This window comes from Hippichthys cyanospilos, chromosome 5, assembly GCF_059441005.1.
Source record: "Hippichthys cyanospilos isolate Australia breed blue-spotted pipefish chromosome 5, RoL_Hcya_1.0, whole genome shotgun sequence".
In the NCBI taxonomy this organism is placed as follows: Eukaryota; Metazoa; Chordata; class Actinopteri; order Syngnathiformes; family Syngnathidae; genus Hippichthys; species Hippichthys cyanospilos.
The window spans coordinates 13,342,480-13,364,608 of NC_142373.1; the positions used below are offsets into that span (position 1 = coordinate 13,342,480).

General features: G+C 40.1%; 1 protein-coding gene across 4 annotated transcripts in view; it reads left to right on the forward strand.

The window, feature by feature from the left end:
- adarb1b (adenosine deaminase RNA specific B1b) overlaps positions 1 to 22,129 on the forward strand; it is an 83,104-nt gene that overhangs the window by 36,970 nt on the left and 24,005 nt on the right. For 2 of the 4 annotated variants that reach the window (XM_088415561.1, XM_088415562.1), the window contains exon 1: positions 16,324 to 16,560. In XM_088415561.1, coding sequence (XP_088271687.1) covers positions 16,458 to 16,560 — 103 coding nt within the window. In that variant the 5' untranslated portion in view covers positions 16,324 to 16,457. Of the gene's footprint in view, positions 1 to 14,959; positions 15,009 to 16,323; positions 16,561 to 17,405; positions 17,496 to 22,129 lie in introns of those variants that run through there. The other 2 variants (XM_088415564.1, XM_088415563.1) reach the window with 2 other exon arrangements.

Sequence of the window (22,129 nt, forward strand, 5' to 3'; positions counted from 1 at the left end):
GCCTTTGCTTCTTTCTGCTGCCGCTGCTCATCTTTTAACATGCTACTTTGTCCCATTATATATGTATACTGCATGTCCAAGTCTATTCATGCTTTCCAAAGACACTTTGTGCTTGTTTGTTTTGTAATGTTAATTGTGAATCGGCACTCTTGGCGTCGACACTTGCATTGAGTTTTTTTAACGCTTCTGTGTCTTTTGCTATTATGTCATCATTAGCGCGAGTGTGACACAGTCCCATGTTAGGAAAGCAGTTATATAAACACGCCTCGAGCAACTTGCAACACACTATTGTCATGGAGCACAGTGTGTACGCACAAAGCAACCCCTGTCCTGCATTTCACTGTCCATTCAGAATTTAGAATGTACAGTACATTACGCAAAAGCATGCATCGCTGGTCACGAAGTAAGGACTTCAAATTTGAATGAATAGCACACTTGAATCAAGTTTTAAGCAGACAATGATTGTTGTTAATTGGTGATTAAAATCTTTGAGTGATTCGATTTTACTTCAAATAAAGTGAGTCTAGACTGATGTAGAATAACCAACGTGACAGTTAGGCCATGTTAGGCACGTAGGAGCCCCCCGGAAGAACCCAGGGAATGCTGGACCCCTGCTCTAGACTGATCTTTGGGTTGAATCAAAAACATGTGCTTTAGTTTGGAAAATAATGAGATGATACGGATTAAACCTGTAACTAAATCATTTTTAATGCATGTCTTTTTCAAATGGTAGGGTTTCGGAATGAAAGCAGTGACATTTGTTTGGATGCTTGTTGATTAAAAACAGGTTCATCAAATAATTGACCCTCAAAACTAGCGTAGATGTTGCTGTTTTATAACCGTTTAAGCAATGAAACACAAGCGGCTGCACTAAATGGAGACCAGGGTTGTCAAAGCCAGTTTCATCATAGGCCAAATTGTACTTCCAGTTTCTTTCGGAGGCACGTTATGACTGTAAGGTCAAATCCATTTTAAATACGATCGTCACGCATTTACCTAGGGATCAGAGGCCGGTAAAAACTGTTCAAAAAAGGGTTTGCTAACAAAAATGCTTGTTGCTTCCCAAAAGTCATTTTTAAAGTTGAAGATGACTTACAAATATGATATTTTAGTCAAAACCTTGAAGTCATAATTATCATTTCCCGGGCCACATAAAACGATGTGGCGGGTCGGATGTGGCCCCCGGGCCTTGAGTTTGACACCTGTGATGTAGACACATCATATAGCAACTCGAGCCTCTGCAAAAATTGTCATATTACAGCAGCTTACTCTCACTTAGCTGTGAAAGTCTTCTAAGAATAGATGTACGGTATGCAATATACTGCCGCCAGGTGGATATAGTGTAGTGTGCACACTATTACGCAACATAATGAATGCTACTTTTTTCGACACTACCGACCTATTAAATCCGCAGGTAGTAAGTATATGCAATTATGTGAAGTATATTGGAGCAATGCTGAAATAGAATGTGGAATGTTTGTCCCATTGAAAATGAATGGGAATGTAAAATATTGAATTGTGGAAAACTGTAATATAATCAGGGAGAAAAGTAGCTGCTCAGTTGTCATGATATTTTGGAGTATGTTGAATTGGAACAGTGGAAGTCTGTGTGTGGGTGTTGAAATAGACAAGAAAGTGAAGCGAATAAAACAATAATAAAGAATCGGAACGACATATCTTGAGAACGACATACTGTGTGAATGCTGTAAGAAGTCAAGTAATCAAAATTCCTAGCAAAATACTTGACTACCAAAATATATTGTTAAAAATCAATGGGGAATAATAATACACAATTTTACGAGTCAAACTCGGTTTGTTGTTTGACATCACAAAGGCGACAACACACAAAAAAAACCCCATAAATATAACTGCAGTCAATTGTACTCCCATTATGCATCGTGCATATTGAACTGTTGCAGTCTCGCACATTTCCAGCCATTGCTCCACCGCTGCGTTCGACATCTTCCTTCACTCTGCTGTGGTTACATAAGGGTTCCTATTTTAGCTAGCCAGAGAACATGCATCTGATGGGGTGAGCCAAACAGATTTCTGCCTCTGCTGTTACTTTTACACAATGAGTGACCTCAAGGTTTTCCTTATTATTTTAGGAATCTAACCTAATTTGGCATCTTGCTTCCTTGTATGACTAATATATTTTATGGTCAGATCTGACTTTGTCTTCTCTGGTGATTCCTCCAAACACACACATTTGTTCAAAGGCCCCAGCAGAAAGTTCTGAGATTTGAAAATTTCACAGAGGTCCGACGGACGCCTGTTTTGCCGACCGACTCACAAATGACGTGAATGCGCCTACCTCTGTTCCGTTTTAGAGTGCCTCGTTGCTGCGGCGTGGAAAGTCCCATTGAAGACACGGTGGTGTATATTCCAGCCAATTAAAGCTTTGAGTGGATATTTGAAAATATTTAGTCCTGTGTAGACATAGCAAAGATGCAACAAAAACTAGCATCATTTTTTCCCGGTCGTAGTAGAGGCTGATTGACAGTTGAGCGATACGTTGTTTCCATCCATTTTGTGGACTTGTCCTCAGCATAATTTTATACCAGCGCTGTATACAATATTAAAAGTCTGCAGGCCCACCAGGCCTTCCCTTGCCAACCCCTCCTCTCCCACTGTCGACAAAAACCCTTTATATACTTCAGAACGTTTTTCTTAAATCATTTAGATTTGGCAAGGTGGTTAATAAGTCTGTCTACCATATGTCAAATTTAGGAGATATTGACTTTTACTGGACAAAGACTTCAAAACAAAGGACGTAGGGACGTACTATTTTCAATAGTCACTGATTATGACGGATTCAAAGCACACTTGTCAGAGTGATGGGACAATCCATTAGCCAGACTTGCTCCATCATTGCTCTTCAAGCGCATCATCACTTAATTTCTGTCTAATCAATTTAAACAGGCTGGTCTTAGGCAGCGCTGCTCAAGTGTGTCCGGAAGTCAGTGTGTGTGCGGCGTCATGGTATTAAGCGAGAGCAGCTGAAGAACAGCGGAAAATGCTCAAGAGAGGATCATTTGGGGTCCTGCGAGGTACCGATGGGTAGATTTGTGGTGATTAGACTTGAGCGGACATATGGCAAATGTCTGAACTTAGAGACAGATGGCGCTCTGGACATCATGGCTCCGAGAACTACTGCAGTCAAATGATTTACCCTGTCAGGCTGAAACGTGACTACGTTTGGTAGTTAATATTTTTCAGAAATCGCTCGCTTTGTTTGTGAAAATAGCTTGCGCTCAACTTGTTTTATGAGGTAAAACATATGAGAACATTTTTTGGGCCAATATCAGGGGACCAATTGGTGAAAACGCACATTTTAGTACAGGAGTGATAGGAAAAGATGACAAACGAAGAAGCAAAGTCAAAAACAGTAAAGCCGTGTCAGTTCATTTTTAACGCTTTTTTAAAATTAAATTTAACATTTTAAATCGTGAAATGCAGAATAAAATGGAATGTCATGCTGCGAAAGTTTGTTTTGCGTTTTTTCCCCAAAAAGAGGGTTCCTGGAGCTATAGTTTAGTTAAAATAATTGCAGAAAATGAAACAAGATTTCGACCTGAGGTTTTCAGCATAACGTCTCTTTATGCGAAAAAACAATTTTCATCAAATGATCCCATTCTATTGCCCAGTACCAAAATACAAGTACAAAGTTTCTCGGTTTACAATATACACAACAGGTTTATTTATTTGTTTTTTTTAACTGAACTGAGCTGCCTATGCTACCATGATTTTGCTCCTGCGTGTTAAGGGAGATTTGTAGTTGAAACAACGATCCTCCTTAGTTTTTCCAATAGTCCTTCAGGGAAGGCGATGACTGTGTGCTAGCGTGTTCCTCTCCCTTCTGCGCCTGATTTCTATCGCGGTGTGGTTTCGATAAGGGAGTAACCGCATGATTGAAGTGCTCCTCGGATGAATTTGTGATCCTTCTTCTTCCCTGTTTGTCCTTGTGTGCACATTGTGATCCCAATGATGTCGGCTTCTGATAACTCGCGGCTTGTGTAACAAAGAGAATATTGATCTGTGTGCTGTGTTTTTTCAGTATTCTTTATTGTTGATGCTCCTATCATCTTTAGCTGGCACCGCAAAGTCCAAGAAGGTCAAACCGTTTGCTCTGAGATCCTCCCTGATGTCAGTGTACCGTTCCACTATCTCACTGTGCCTCCGACTTAGGTTTTGATGGGCACTCAAGCTAAATCTGCAGGGCTTAATCAATGTCTGGCAACTGTCCCCACCCTTTGGGATAACGACTCCGGTTTCTACTCTTTTCTATCGAGAGATGCTAGAGTGGCAGGAAGACACAAAACACAGATGAACTCGAGTTACACAAAAAAGCAATTCAGTTAAATTATGGTTGGACATTTCTGTCGCAACTCATTGGCTTCTGCTAATGTTGGTTTTCAACAGCACTATATTTCATCGTTTCATATCCCTGCGTCTTATTTAATTCTCATAAATCAAAAGCAGCTCAACTTGGAATGCTTAAGGTATAATTACACACACGCACACACACACACACACACACCCACACACACACACAAACTGTCAAACTTAAGAGCTATTGGTCACAACCACAAACTTCTGCTGTCGGTCACCAAGAGCAAAATATTTCACCATGAATGGTTACACACCGAAGCCCAAAGGAAACGGTGATGTTTCCAGACCTGGAAAAAGAAAGCCGTGAAAATGAGAAAGTGGGGGAGGCGGAGCTCGGAGTGCAGATGGAGGCCAGGATGCCACAGGCACATCTGCATCATGCATGCCTCACTTCCCCGTCTGTGGTTTCTGGCCTGGCACGCTGAAACCAACACCAGCTAACAGTGAAGATGTCACTTCTTATTTACGCTTTGTGTTCCCACACTCCTACCGGGTTAAAGGTCCTTAGATCAGACTTCAATCCTTTTTCACTGTAAAACTGGTGTCTCACATTAATAGGGCTGCAGCTATCTCTGATATATTTTGGATTCTATATATCCTATTGAAAATTCTATCGAGAAAATCATGGATTTGGATAAGCATAAGAAATTGTTGGCCAGGGATACCTTGGACTGGTTGCCAGCCAATCGCAGGTCACACAAAGACAAACAACAATTCACACTCACAATCACACTAATTTGGAGTGTCCAATACACCGACCACGTATGTTATTGAATTGTGGGATGAGACCATCGTGCCCAGAAAAGACCCACATGAGCTTGGAGAGAACCTCTAAACTCTACACACGAAGGCCGGGGCTAGCTGGAATTGAACCCGGGACCTTTGAACTGTGAGTTAAACGTGCTAACCAGTGTTCCACCGTGCCGCCCTCTCTAAAAACATTGAGATTTTAGACAAATTCACACCCCCCCCCCTTTTTTTTTTTGTACAAATCAAAGTCAAAATCCAAGTAGCAGTTGCTAAAAAAGCAAATTTGAGTAAGCCTTATTTGTGCTAAAATGCTCAGTAGGAATGCCAACTCACATAGAGCGTTCATGTTTTCAACTTGAAAGTCATCTGACACCTGCCTTTACTCGGCAGTTGTGTTGCTAGCTGCTAACGCTGCTAACATCTTGTTCTGCTTGTGACTGCTACCCCCTAATGTTGAAGCATTGATGGAAATTAAAACGTGTTGTTTAACATTTTATCCATCCATTAATCTACAAATAGTCAACAGACTAATCATGAAATTATTTTTTAGGTGCCACTCTAATAATTATACAATACATACAATAATGCGCGCGCGTCTTACGTTTGAAGATTGGGGTTCAGCATTCCAATTTAGTAGTAGATTTAGCAAGTTAGGTATTGGGTTAATAGCGCAAGGGCATTGTACAAAAAAAGGAATTTGCAGTCCTTGCAGAGGTCCTTTATGACCTTAATCCGTTTTTTTAAATCGAGCACGCGTGCCAAAATTCCAGTTCAAATTGCAAAACAGCGCCCCATGCGAATCTGCATTTCATCTCGGCGATTGAACCGACCAGCGATTTACGCTCTGTTCAGCCGCCCAACCGCTATCCCTCCCTGCGTTGACCCACTTCAGCGGAATCTCTGTTCCATCTATCGGTGGTGAAATTCGCTTGGATTTGAGTCTGGGCCGATGGAATGTGCATGTATCTCGTTTATCACTCTTTGAACGCAGAATAGCAATGACAGAAGCGATATCAATCAGCCCCGGCAGCAGCGCCGCTCGGTTCCGTCTGAGAAACAACGGTGAGTCACGGCGGCGTGACCGCGCCATGTTTGTCCCGGAGTCTTCCCTCGGATGTCGTCTGAGGTATTCACCCAATGACAGTGAGTCACCGCTCGGGAAAACTTCCTTTGGGGGACGGCGCACGTTCATACAGAGATCCCTTGCTTAAAGGAGTCTGAAAATGTCTGTCAAGGCTTCTGCAAAACATTTCTCAGGTGTGAGTTTTCTGGCCTACTTTTCAAGATACTTTTTATTTTGGTTCCTCTCGTACACAGTATGACACACACAAACAGGGAAATGTGAGCACAATATGTGGTGGCCTACTTGTGAGTACCTCTGTTGTAATCCTATCTTTGGTCTCTGAATAGAAGCGCTGTGGGAAAGCCCGAGCTACTATTATGAGAGCGATAGGAAAAGTGAGCAAAGTGAGCCATCTGGGTTTTTGTCTACTCAATGATTGATTAACATAACAATCCTATCAAAAGAGAACCAACATGTCCGACTAGCTTTTCAAACATCGTCCCATAATACAGACGGTGGTTTCATGATGCCGGTGGAGATGAGACCTTTTGCCCTCAGAGACTGGAATGAGAGCTCAGGTGGCAGGCCCGTTTTGGGCGGTGGCATCGTTACCTGGTGTTTCGGTGTTCCTTTGCTGCTCAGTCTACCGATGCTTTGCAACTCTGCAGTTGGTTCCATGTGCTTGTTCACACATGCGTAAGCCCACATGAAGCTAATGTACTCTCAACATTAGGAAATATTTTCTTCCAAACTTTACTCATGTATAGCTTTTACAGCTGCAGTTTTCAACTGGAGGGTATGAGTACAAGGTTTCTAGGACTAAAGTCTGTAGTCAACCCGATTGTGAATGTGTCACCTTTAGTAAAGATGATGACATAAGCATAAGAAAGGAGCCCAGCACCAGCAAGACAGAAGGTCAAATTTTGACCAAAACATCATGCTGCATTGCAGTGCAGTTAAAAACCTGCAGTGGCTTTTTTCACATCACCCAGAACTTCATAGCTGCTTTGCACAGGCACTTAGTTCATGATCCAATAAATGGAAATTAAAAAGGGAAGAATCTTAGTTGCCACTGATATTTTAATACTAATCAGTCACAATAATAAACATTCTTTATTGTGATTCATTGTGGCAGAAATGCATCTTCAACGTTAACGTTAGGGTCATGGAAGGTTGTGACCTCAACAAGGTCATGCAGCAGCAGGGTAGGGAGACCAACAGGCTTCTGGGGAAAGAAAGAACACACAGGGAAGCTCTAATCACGTTAATTAAAGCAGATGCAATGTAAGGCATAAATATGCTTCACTGCTATGATAATGTTGTTTGTTGTCAGTGTGTCGGTTTTATGGTATGTTATAATGCAAATGTTATGAAAGCCCCCTTCTTTATCATGTCTGTAAATCGTGACCCAAAGTGTATGTCGGCCTAACTGGCTCAGGTTTAATTTCCAGCCTCCATTCTTGTAACTTTAGAGGTTGCTGAGTTTTAAGCAAAACCCCCGACTGTGCGAGTTGCAAGGTCGCCCATCTAGCTCGCGTTGCCACGGCAACAAGAATATTACCTGAAAGTGAATGTTACACAGAACTAGGGCTGCAGGTAGCGAACATTTTGGTATTCACAAATCCAACTGAAAAGGGTCACAGGCTTGCTGGCGCCTATCCCAGCTGACTTCGGGCAGTAGGCGGGGTACACTTTGAACTGGTTGCCCTAAAGACACTTTAGTATGTCCAATACACCTGCCATGCAAGTTTACCCTGTTTTGTTGTCTCACTTTAGAAGGGCTACGCTTTTGCTGGATTCAACAACAATATTTTACCCTCTAGAAACATTACATCTTCCTGTTTGGTTCACGAAAAGGAGTGATGTCAAAACCACTGTATTTGTGAAAACCTACTTTGTTCATTAGTGATCAATAGCAACTGCAACTGTGTTTATTGAGTCATTTACATCTATTAAAGTGCCTTTTAAAGGACATCCAAAGGCGCTCGCCAGCCTATATCCGGTAGTTGAGTTTTGTGAGCCGATAGCGTGGCTTGCATCTAGCGCCGCTCACCACTGCTAGCACGTTGAAACTGCAGCTAATAGATCACAGTATCTTCTTTGACGTTTGTGATGAGTCAATTTAGCTGTTGCACCGCGACATACAGCCAGAATATGTTTCAAAATAAAAATGTACGAAGGCATTGATGTCCATTGATGTGGTTAACTAGCTAACTGTGGTTAGCTTGTATTCTTCCTGAAAGTGTATGCTAGATAAATGGGGAAAATGACGCTTCGAGTAGTTAACCAAGTCACCCCTATAAAAAAAACAAAAAACAACAACAACTGTGGGAAGACACAGACAAATAGAGCCCGCTTCAAATGTTTAATAACACAGACCTAGTTGTTGTTCGCTTGTAGTACTGAAAGACTTTGTGGGTACCAGGGCAGTGGTTTTTTTTTTTGTCAACATCCGCATCTCCATAGGAATGACGTACGTGCTTACCCATAAAACGCTTAAAACTCAATTCTGGCACTTCATAAACAACCGTGACGCCTTGCGGTGTAAGCATGTGACCCTTCTTATTCTGGCCTCTTGTTTAAGAGCCTTCAGGTATGCATCCTGCCACGGGGGCTCAACAAAAACAAGCCCATTGTTCCAAAGCATGCCTGTGCAGTACACAAAATCAAGATACAGCTGCTTGATTGCTAACCAAGCCCAAATAATGGCAAGGAGGAGAGCCACACCCAGCCATAGAGGCCTTGGAAACTTCCATAGGAAGCATTAAGTCATTCCTATTTTGACACTCGTTCCCTGAAGAACACAAGCAGGCTTCTGTTTTGGGCCAGCAAACGCAGGAAGATCGACAGATACCGGTGCCGCTTGACATTCCTTCACTTAAATCTGCTTAACACACTAAAACCAAGTTTCGGATTTGAATTGTTCCTGAGTGGCCCAGCCAGCTTTCATCTTAAGGATCATGCGCCCCAAAATTCTCCTGTCCCAAATACTGATGAGGTACACAGCACAGATACAACCCTTTATTCGAGTCAATGCTGAAAATATTTGGGCCGTAACCAGACGTATATCACAAATCAACCGTTACAAAACTAACGATAAATTTACTTTGATATACATTTTGAAATTTTCGAGAGGGATTTGGTCAATCTCCTGACTGTTTTGACCATGTCAAAGTGTATTTTCTTTTCATATTTTGGTGTGAAGTACTGATGGGTAAACAAAGTGTCATGCAGCACTTGTGATATTTTTTTACTCCTCTAAATGGTGCGCTTGGTTTAACCAACCAAGAGTGCCATCTAGTAGAGCAAAAAAAAATATTAAACGTGATTCATGAGGCTTCAGTTGTGGCAGCACTAACACAATTTAAACATTAGTTGGTTCATATTCCAATTCATTTGCTCTTAAGGTAAAAAGAAAAAAATAAATTGTTCTTGTCATGTCTTTAAAAAGCAGTAAATTAGATTTGCTGATACCTGCAAAAACTCTACCACATTTAAGAACCACTGCTGTAGTACATAGAATCTGATGGGGTTTTTGTTTGTTTGTTTTATCCTGACCCACATTGGTAATACATTTCATGACCTGACATTGACTCAGATGCCATTTCAAAGACACTACGTGAAATTTATGGTCGTAGTGCACCCACACACATCCTAATTTTTTGACCATGGGCCTCCAAATGGCCCCTGGACTGCAGTGTGAACAACCCCAATGTTTTGTCTTTTTGCTCATTTACAGTATCATTCTTGTCCCCGCGCAGAGACACGTATACAGAAACTAATCCTTATTTGGCCTCCCTGAAAGTGATAATGGATGTTGTTTACATAGTATTATTTAGCGTCTGATCCAACTAAAATCCTCCAGCCATTTCTTTTTCATAAGTGGCTCTCCACTGGTGAGCTCCGACAGTAAACAACCGGCTCCTAGTCTTTGGCTGCGATCCCCCGACTGATAAAGGCCCACGATGCAGGTGTCTAGTCAAGGAAAGTGCTCATGGACCCGAGTAGCAAGGGCAAAACAATTAACTCATGTCAACAATTTGTTAACAGCGGAGTGGCTTGTGGCATTAGTGTACACAATGGAGTGCTAGCCTCTTTTCTTTTGTAGGAGACATATTTATTTTCACAGTTTGCTTATGGGGTGTCTGGCATTTAGGGCTTTTTATCCAAAATCCTTGAAGGCCTCATCACGGACCTCATCATCTGAAATGCCAAATGGCTCCTCTTTTTTCAATGTATGGATAAAACTCCTGGCCGTGCTCTTTACAACAATGTATGCTACCTAAAATGTAATTGGAAGAATAAAATTTCCTTAAACCTTGTTAGATATTTACAACCCTGCTACCTCAAAAACTCATGTTACCTAAAATGTATTTAAACAAAAACTCTCCAGTGTCCTATTATGATGGCAAAATTCAACCTTATTTTCAAAACGGCTCCCTAAAGGCTGCTAAATTAAGACTAAAGTATATCCTAACTCTTTAAAGCCAATCTGTGATTCATTTGTGTGTGTGCGTGTGTGCGTGTGTGCGTGTGTGTGCGTGTGTGCGCGCGTGCGTCCAGGATGTGACAGTGACTATTTTGCATCATCAGCACTCCTGTGTCGTTTGTTTGTGCTTGCTTAGTTCCCCTGTGTCTTAAGGATCTTTTTATTTATTTATTTTTAATGTCCCTTTGTGGGCATGTCCAGTACAAAACTGTCACTTTCAAAGTTAAAAAAAAATCTTGCACATAAAAAAATGAAAATATGATGGTGGAAATAGTTTGTGTAACATACACACAATATTGCTTGGATTTTTCCTAACGTTATAGAAAATGTTGTTGTTCATTAATTTAAACAAGGACTTGCATTTTCAATTTCCTTCATTTTTCCAAATAATGCAATTTGGCAATGTTGAAGGGATACAAATTATATTTAGCGATTTTCAGTTGAAAAGCATTCATATTTTGTCTAATTACTTTAATAAGTAATGTTACATTATTTTTCATGTACAATGAATACCTTCAGAAACACAGTATAAAGGCATAAAAAAACATGGCAGAATGCAGTTTAAAATATTTCAAACTCCTGTCGGTATGGCAGTCTGTTTCGAAAGCACCTCGCCGTAAATTAGGGTTCCTAGTCAGTCAAATTACGTAAACCAAATCACGTGATATAGTTTATTGTGGATAATTGCAACCATAACATCTTAATTCAACTGATTTTGGAGCAACGTGTCTGCTAAATAATGTGCTGCCTGGTGCAATCCCCAAAATTTTGCAGCAGCGCTGCCCTCTGCTGGTAAAAAGCAAGTAGAGCAACAACACTGCGAGGCTTTCATCTCCGTCGTTATCGAATTGAGCCTAACGCACACACACCCACACCCACGCACGCAATCAATAACCTTAGCATGACAGGGACGTTTAATAACGCACGTCGTTAATTAAAATAGCGTTCCGGGGTGTGTCTTTGCTGGCAAATGTAGGTCAGTCAGAGGCATCCTTTAATGGCTTGTTGGGACCCTCGTTAGAGGCTTTGTGTGCAGCCAGTGGTTACCCAGCCATTGGCCTAATTTCTTGCTGGGGCCCGGGAGTGGAGTTTTGTACTCATGCATCTCTATCACGCACTGGCGAACACACACAAACACACACACACACACTCCCCTGTCCTCACTTCATTTGCCCTCTTCAAGTTCAGTGTCTCCAATAGCTTTTTAGTCTTCTTCCCTGTTTCCTTATCACCTCTGTCAAATTAAATGCAGCTCCCGCTCGCTCGGGCTCCACCTGCCGCACTCAAGTCGGCCTCCGTCTCCCAAGAGCTTGGAGAAGGTCAGCGCCGACTGCACGCCATTAAGAGCAACATAAATCAACGCTTTATTGCTTCCCCTTTCTTCTGTCGCTATTTGTGTCTTGATGTCTCTATATATGTCACGCTATTAAGTCTTTAAAATGATCACTGTGGTTTACGTTAATCCGATATTGTTTGGTATGAATTATAATCAAATGCTTTTTCTGTCATTGTACAGCAGGTATACAATGACATTGATAAAAGTAATAAATAGAATAGAAATCATAGTTTCACAGGAGTGGAATCGATATTGTAAGGGTTTATTAGTCCCATTCACGCATCAAATTATTTATGCATGTTTGAAGAGGAGGTTGTTTTGATTTGGGATACATTATTGTTTATTATTAAGCCAACCTTGCATATGTGTCAAATTCCAGTCCTCAATGGCTGGCATCCTGCATGTTTTCCAGTTTTCTCCCCCCAAACCCCCTGATTTAAATGATTAGCTTTTTAGAAAGCACTTGAAGACGTTCAAAATGATTCTAATCATTTGAATCTGGTGTGTTGCTGACAGAAAACTGGAAAACACACAGAATATCGGTATTTGGGGACTGTTTAACACCTGCGTACTTAGTGTATTAACATACAAGTTAAAAAATGTATGATTTAAACCATGCTGAATGTGACCCATTCGTGATCCGTTTTTCTTTTTTTCTCCTGTTTTTGGTGCCAGGATCTTTTAATAATGTGATACCTTTTTTTCTAGCATTTCTCATGTAAATTTTGAAAAATTTAGACCCATTTATTGATGAAGCCATTTTCAAAAATAAGCCGATTTACTTGCTTGTTGAGTTCACAATAAGCACAAATGACAATTAGAACGTTCTGTCATTGTGTGTGTATTTTTGTTTTTGTTTTTTTTTTGCTTGCCCTTAACAGTATCACTCACATGTCAGTCCAATTATATTTTGTTGTTGGGCATCCAACCCCCCCTGGAAGCAACCAACCTTCCCCCTCTTTTATTTATTTATTTATTTAATTTATCTACAACACATTTCTTTGTCCACTGATATTGAATGTCTGGAATCTGGAAAGACATATTAAATATGTCTTTGGAATTTCACCTTTGCACAATGCCAGCCCGAGGGCACCTTGACGTCAATTTCTGTGAACAGCAGGAAACTATAGAATAACATGTCAGATAAAAATGGGTTGATTAATCTGCTTAATTCTTACTCCAGGTGCAGTCTTCATCAGAATTTGAGTAGAAGGGACACGTCAGACATATTGTTCCCAAGAAAAAGAGTTTCCTTGATCCTTGAGTTCCCCTTTTATGAGATGTTTTTTTTTTCTGCTATCAAAAATGGAAGTGACAGGGAAATTGCTTGCCAACTTTAGCGATGGACCAATAAACAAACACAGTGTTCAATTATGACACACACACACACACACACACACTGGCGCACACGCACACAAACATTTTTGATGACAGTTCCTCCTTGGCGGAGGTCAGTGCCATTCTATTGTTTTTTTTTTTCATATCTGTTAGTGAGCGCTCAAATTCTCCAAGTGGAAGTGATTGAAGACCAACCACTGAGTCAACTTGCAGAGTTGTGCACGTTTTGTCAGAATTCAGAGCGGGCCAACAAATGGGCTCAGGGTAATGAATCAAATTATTTCGATTGATTTGTCATTCAAGGGGAAAAAAAACAAAATTGTGATTTTTGCAAAAGTGGTAGAAGGCTGGATGGGCGGGATACAATACTTGTCCTCAGCTCACCAGCGCCGCTTTTTGGATTCTCTGCCCGCAAGTCTGTTTAAGGAGCTTGTTCTTTGTCAATGGGTCTGGTTTTTTTTTCTGTCATGTTTATTTTTTTCAGTCAAAGCTAAGAATAGGGCGCCTGGAGTTGAAAGGACTAAAATGGCTGCCGTTAAAAACCTCAAATGCTGTTGGGGCTTTTAAACGCAAACAGTCAGGGATATGGGTGGACCGCGGTCCTTTTTGGGGAAACGCCAGTCTTCCACTGCAGTAGTAGCGGTTGACTTGGCCAGCTGGAGTTATGTTTGGCTGTTGCATAGCAGCATTGAACAGATTTATGTCCCTAATATGCTTAAATATGTACATTTTGGTTTTGCCTGGAAACACAGTTTTAGTTGTTGTTTTTTTTTTCCAATGACCTTACATGTTTAGTATTTAAATACCCCAAACTCAGAAAGTTCCATAAATTCATGTTCCATAGAAATGTGGCTCCACTGTTCTGAAATTTAATCATGATTTAATTAAAAACACAACCAGAAGTTGTAAAAAAAATTACATTTCACATGAGTTGTTTTGAATGCATTGTGTTGGCGTATCGTTGCAAAATCATCAATGTTGAGCTTTGCTTTTAAAAAAGAAGACATCATAGATGGGGTTTTTTCGGCAATAATATTCAGTGTGTTCATTGAGCCCTTTGCTAATATAAACAGCATTTTGATTAATATTTTATTTAATAAATATATTAAAAATGAATTATTTAGCAAAATCCTCCCATTTTTTTCCCACTGACTCTCCCCTGAAAATGACATCACATTTGCTCACGTGACAACCAAGCACTGCTTTCTGAGTCAGGTCATGTGATTCACAAGATCAGCCATGATTGGTTGATGTCATTTGAGCCCTGAGGAACTCTGATGATGTTTTTCAGGTAATAGTCAGTCACAAAACTGCCACCCCCTGTGTTGTTTTAGAGAAGAAAAAGTTCTTTAAATGTCCAGTTTGGATGATGCCACACTGGACTTGGTTTCACCTTTGCTGTAACCTTTCCCCCTTTGAAACCCTAAAAATTACAGCACTAAACAAGAAATTCTTTCAAAATTAATAAATGTCATCAAAGATCAAATTCACGTTATTTGTGTCAGTCTGGTCACTGTACAGTTATTTATACAACTGTTGAAGAACATGCAGTTATACTCACCTATTTTTTTTCGTGTTCTCTGTCCATTAGGGTTTCCTGCTTACTGGACCCTGCACAACAATTTGAACCTGAACATAAGGTGATTTTTATTGTTTTTTTTGTTGTTTTTTTTTTTTTTTTATTAACTGATAGGGTTTGTTCAAACTGTTTTCCCAAATTAGCTGATATATGTTAGCATCACACACGTAAACTGTAAGATGGGCCCTAACTTTTTTTTCAATCCTTGGTTAAACAAACTGCTAATTACATGATGTAAAATAATACTTAAAAGCTAAAATATGTCTGTCATTTATATTCATAGTTCTTGGCTGAATGCAGCTGTGACCTTGTTGTACAGCCGCTAGAGGGAGCCAGAGTATCATGAGGGACTAAACCAAAATGCATTCTGCTGATATTTTGACTATAAAACACTCAAATAATATTGCAAAACATCTTTTTTTTTTATATATATATTTCTTGGGTATACATAACCAACATATATGATGTGTTGCACGATTAGAACTTAAATGTACAGTCCTTTTCCTTTGAAAGCGATGTGTCATACTTTTTCCAGTTTTATTTGCTATGACCTGCATGGCCACATCGTCAAACACACAAATGAGATGCAACACATCCACCGTGTTCACAACTTCACCGGGAAAAAAATCTAGGAAGTGTAGTTAGAGTTGGAATGGTAGTGATGTCAAGCACAGCAACAACATAATGTAACACGCAACCAACACGCTACACAGGCCAATTTACTAGGAGAACAAATACACCAAATAAGAAAATGGACGTCAATGCAATAGATGTATCAAACGTTTTTTTTTTTTTTATGTTTTGCCTTGGAGCGTTGGATGCATTCCAATTAGCTTGACACATCAAATTCTCCAGTACTGCTGACGTGATGATGAGAAGTATGGTGCGTTCAGATGCAGTCGGACAATTCAAGACCATCGATGTGGCGAACACTAATAACTGTCATAATAATAACGATATGAATCATGATCATAATTAACGGGGCACGTCAGCCTCACAGTGCAGAGTTTGCAGGTTTAATTACGGCTCTGGCCTTCCTATGTGGAGTTTGCATGTCCTTCCTGTGCCTGCATGGGTTTTCCTTGGGTACTATGCTTTCCTCCCACGTTCCAAAAAAAACATGATAGCTATGTTGGGAACTCCAAATTTTTGGAAACTCCAAAAGTTTGTGAGTATGAACGACTGTCACTCCTGATTTTTCTTTCTTTTATTCCTTGAAATACTGCTTGGGTTAGTAAATGTGTGAAAATGACAGTAACCGCCTCCCCGCTCCCATTTCCGATGGGGCAGACGCAACCCGAACTGAAGGGAGCAAACGGGTAGAGAGAGAGAGAGTATAAGTGAGTATGCGGGGGGGGGGGGAGTGGAGCAGAGTGAGTCCAAAGGCATGCTTCAGGTGTGAGCAGTTGTCTGATTGTCATAAGGAGCGCGAGGAGCCCACGTGTCGCAGCCCACGCTCGATTAAAGCGCCGCTGGAAGTGCTTTGCCACTCAGTAGTAGCGAGCTGGCCATGACTCTCGGAAGCGACGGCGCGCACAATCCGCCGGGCTCCTACTTTTGCCTGATTCGACGCAGGTTCAAGAGGCGCCGCAAGAAACGCTCCGAGCGCAAAGGTAAACCCCCCGCCACGGGAAAGGGACAGCCAGTATTTTGCGCCGTATTACTTTCATAGGAGGGATACACTCGTCTCGTCAGCTGACCAAAATTCGATACCCTCTTTCAGGGGTTCTCATTTTTTAATGATTACCCCGTGTGAAATATTTTTTATCCCATTATTAAAAAAAAAATGTAGATAGGGGGGAAAAAACGTTTAAAACAGAGTGTTTTGCCCACCGTGTCTGATTTATTAAAACTTTGGAGATACATTTGTAGTATCTCTTGTAGGGATAGGCTAGTGATTGGAAAATGAAGCCTCATGAAGCACTAGTGCTATTTTTTTTGTTTTGTTTTTACTCCTCTATATGGTGCACTTTGTTTAAAAAATGTTGGCTAGTGCAAGGGAATATATATCATATAAATAAATATGATGAACCAGTTTAAAACCGCCTGGAGAAAATCCATGCAGGAATGGGGAGAACATGTAAACTCAACACAGCAACGCTGGAGCGATCTGGAATTGAACTCAGGACCCTGAACTGTGAGGTGGACGTGCCGCCCTATGTTGCTTCATGTTCCAGTTAATTTGCTCTTTGTTAGAAAAAAATATGCTTTTGCAGTGCCAAGCTAAAAAGGTGTAAAATTAGTCCAAGTAATAAAAACATCTTTTTTGAATAATGCAAAAAATAATTACTAATTCAAAGATTTGATGTAAATTGTTGGATAAGTAATGAGAAGACGTGTCGATTACTATAAGTTGTAGCTGACATGATGTTTAGCTGTTATGTCACAAGGCTTTGTTACTTATGACGTGTCAAGTGAATAAAGCATTTAAGAACTACTTGTCCTTATAAACCCTCTCTCCATGTAAATACCGATAATAACTTTGTAAAGATGTGGACTACAGAAATGATTGGGGCTGAAGTGAAGAAGCTCAGAAAGACCGCTTTTGGTACGTGATCAGTATTTTTTGATCTAGACGTAGGTGGTGAATACTACATGAGTGATTCTGACAAATATGTACTTGCTGTCTTAGAAGCTTAGACTTCTCACGTTGTAAATATTTGGAAGTCAGCGGACGTTTGAGTTCTTAAATAGTTTATTTCTGTTACGATACAAATGTTATTTACAGGCATATCGATTAAATAGGTCAAATGTGGCTTCTTCCTGGGGGCTGCTCTGTTTTTTTTGTAATAGCAGTGGTTCTTTTTTTCACAATGATGGAGCCCCTGCAAAATATTTTGCGATGGGGGAAAAAAAGACTGAGTTTTGTCATTTATTAAGTTTTGGAACTACATTTGTAGTCGTATTGCTGGTCGTATTTTAAACAGCAATGCCATATATCACACAGTTTAGCGGGGAAAAAAAGGTTCTGATGTTCCAATTTGTTTGCTCTTAATTTAAAAAGAAAGCTGTACTTTTTTTTTTTGGCTAATAAGAAATATAACATGATAACTCGCATCAGCTTGTTTGCGTCGTTTCACAAAATCTTAGTTCGAAGATAGATTTTCATCCAACCAAAGTTGGTAGTTTAAAGCAGCTCAGCTTGAAGCAAGAACACGGAGCCTCTTTGTGGACAACTTCTGGAGATATGCACAGTGGCTATATTGCACCTCTCCTCTTAAATGGAAATTGGCTCCTGAATTAGCTCGTTTTGGGATTAAGTCAAACAGCAACGGTAGTAGTGACCGCCGTAGTAATATTAGCTGCCATTCCCCCATCACCTCCTCTTTTGTCAAGCCTGCTCAATTGAGCCAAATACTGTAAGTCCGCAGCTGCTGATCCTGCAATGTATTTATTATTTTTGTCACCGATCCTCCCTTGTGCTCCGTTTGCTGAGACTGACTACATCTATCAGCATTTCACGGCTCTGTTGCTACATCTTCCTGGCCTCCCTTAGCATTGGGGGGATTTTTTTTCTTTGAACGCAAGAAGATAAGGCACAGCTAAGTAAGACTACTGCCAAAGTTAGGGGTCTCCAAACGTTTTGGTTTGAGAGCCGCGTAAGAAAAATAAAAGGGTGCAAGAGGCCCCTTCAAATGTCTCACACATTCTGTATGAGAGACTGTCATGGGTTGGTCAACGCAAATCTCGTCCCGTCATCTTCGGAACAGCAAGGTCAAACATTTACCGTGACACTGAGGCAGATACTCCATCAAGAAGAGATGAATGTAATCTTGGAGTGGCCTTCAACACATCACTGATGAGCCTATTAATCCCGTCCATTCTTCTGCTCGGAATGCAACGTGTTTGCGAGGCAATATGGCCCAAAAACGAAATCTCAGTTTTCACCAGTTATTCTAGACGATTATGATTTTAATCCATTGTGATTGATGTAATAAACCCAATGAACATTCATTTACAGATGTGATTTATTATTTATTAGATAATTAGACCACGATAATAAAATAGGATTTTAAATCAGTTTTAACGTTAACGAAACAATCATAGCTTGTGCATTTTAACTCAATTCCAAGGACGGAATTTTACGTACCTTTCATGAGTGTGTGTGTGCGTTCAATCGTATTTTTTTCAAGTGTTAGGGTGAAGGAGGTTTGGAAAATGACTGGCACTCAATGAGTTAAGTCTAGTATAAATTGTAAACATGTCTGGTAAAGCACTCATCCAGCCTTCTGACACTTTTTACAAAACAAATTTCACGATTTTCTTTCTTTTCAAAACTTCTATTTTTAAAAGGAAAAATTAATCAAATTAATTTGATTTATCGCCCAGCCCCGACGTCCGCTCGATTTGTGCATTATAACGCACGATTGTGATTTATTATTTTGCCTTGAAATGGAGTGCAAAGCAAGTGGCTTGCAGAATGCTCAACTTCAGCATATCTTGCAAATGATAAGTTCCTTATAAATGTGCCCAGCCATGACTCTTGTAGGCGTTGCTTTCCAATGGGCCGTATAAGAAATATGGAGAATGGAGGGGAACAGAGGGATTTTCTGCCATGGCAGCACAATCTCAAAAATGAGCTTTGCAATTTGAAAGTGGGAGGGGGCGCGAAGCCCTTGCACCACTACCTGATGTTTTCTTCTACCACGTCAAACGGAATGACATTTAGTCACCTGCTTGTGTTCTATTGAGAATAAGCCAAACACTGGCGTGCAAAAAATTGTGACCCTTAAAACGCATGATCATGGAGTCATTTTCGACTTTTGGCCGCTATTTAGACAAGTGCGTAAATGACTTTGGGTTTTAGCCTAATGGAGTGACACTCGACAGCCCAACAGATACAAGTGCTAGTCTGTCACCACATCAATAAATTCTGTTCATTTGTTGCACAGTAACAAGTCAAATGAGCCTGAAACGTATTCAGAAGTCATTCATCGGGGCCTGTGGAGAAAATGGCTTTCCCTCTTATGCACAAAAATACATCAAGTGCCTCTCGGGACCACTAATATAATGCCACCTTTTTGTTGTTGGCTGGAAACGAGAAATACCACAAACATTTGTGCCTTAATCTTAACACTTTTGGAAGCATTGAGCGGTTTTAAACTATTGACTGGCAGATACAATGTTGAGGTATGTTCAAATATATTTCAGTGTTTGAACTTATTTAAGAACATATTTGCAACTAGATTGAGATGGAACATAAATTTTGGACTGTAAACCACAGATTTTTTTTTTCTCACGCTTTGAACCCTGCGGATCACAGTCCAGTGCATCTTATATGTAGTCTTGTTTTTTACTTGACACCAGGGAATAATCTGCAAACAAAGAGAATACGCTATTGAAGTATTGATTTTAAGTTTGAACTACAGTGGTACTTCTACTTAGGAAATTAATTTGTATTTCGCAGCGTGAATCTTTCATAAGTAGAGCTCCTTTTTACATGTAAATAGTCAAATTCGTTCCAATCCTCCCTAAATGCTCCTAATTCTCCCTATAAAAATGCATCAAAAACAGTAAAAAATACAAATTAGAATTAGATTAGTGCATGTTAAAAATAAACCCTCCTAAACCCTTTAAATTAATCATATTAATTATTAAAAACCAAAAATGAAAAAACGGCAATGTATCATCTTTTTGCATGATTAACTGATGTTACAACCTGTGGCTTATTGCCTACACGTGACAAACATCGATATTCTGCACAATCTCGTTGGTGCAACTTATAGCCCGAAAAATGCAGTACTTAAATATATTGCACCATATTTTAATGTTTGAATTTACTTGACAATCTCCCAAAGCGCTTGTAAATCGCTTTGAACAAACGTACTTGTAAACATAGGAATGCACCCGGCCATAACATTCCCCAAAATATTCGAATAAATACGAATGCACTTGCAAATCCATTCCAGTGTACCTGCAATAACATTTGAATGCATTTAAATATGTTTGAACGGCGCAGTCGTTTGTTGAGGATATTTTCACACAGGTGTCAGTTTCCCAAAGTTCCACGGGCGCTCTATTGGTTGCTTGAGCACCAAGCACAGCAGCGGCATCGGTAGTGACGCACAGCTTTGAGCACATTCGGGCCATACACTCGAATCCCTAGAGGCACTTTGTTTTTAGCCTTGTCATAAATCAGAGCTGTCACACAGATTTTACCGAGAAAAAGAAGTGGCAAGCAACCTTGAAAAGAAAATAATGAGCCAAAAGAGTAAAAGATATATTTGATTTCATTACAAGGCCACACTGGCCCTCGTCTTCTTTTGCACAAGTGGATGTATGCTGTGTTGTGTATTTTTGTTGCTGGGGGAAATCAAATCTAAGTTTACCTACTCAACTTCAACGCAAAGCCTTGATGTAGCATTTTTGACTGTTATATAGATAATGTGTAATTCATTGATTGATTTTTTTTTTCTAACTGTTCAATGAGTTAACATTAAATATGTAGCCTTCCTTGTATTTTTCCTAATATAGCCCTTAAAGGAAAAAATAGGACCACCTGTTCCTTCCATGAACACAAAACATTTGTAGATCAATTCTCAAACGTCTTTCCACTTTTAAAGGAATGGAAATGCCATTAATCGTTCTGTACACTAAAATAAAAACAAAAACTTTTATCAACAGCAGGGATAGCCAAACCTTTTCTCCTTTGAGGGCTGCATATAGAAAAATAGAAGGGGAAAATACGGAAAATAGCCTTCTGCTTTAAAGTTGCATCGATAATTGACCGCTAATTTATCATCAAATTACTTGTGTTTCTATTCTAATTTGATAGTGCTCAATTATCAATGCACATCTGTTGCAGAGGACCAATTTCGTTGTTTGTTTGCTTTTTATTTTTCTAAATGCAGCCCTCTAAGGAGGAACGTTTTAGCCATACCTGATCTAGTTAGAAATCAATTACTTTAGTACTTTACATTCAAAGCTTTTGAATTTCAAATTGTTTGCACTTTGTTTCTTGTCTCGGAACCGTTTTATAACGTCGACTCCTCCAGCAGGCTTCTATGAATCCAGTTTCTTCTTAAATGGATGCCATTCAGGTGAAAGCCACATACAGTACACGGGTGTGTGTACTTCCCAAGGCAAATCTTTTGTGGCAGCCTAATTCGTTTGTCATTAGAAGGGCCAAATTGAATAATAGACTATGAGGCGCACGAGTGACAGGGTGGCCCGTGGCAGGTC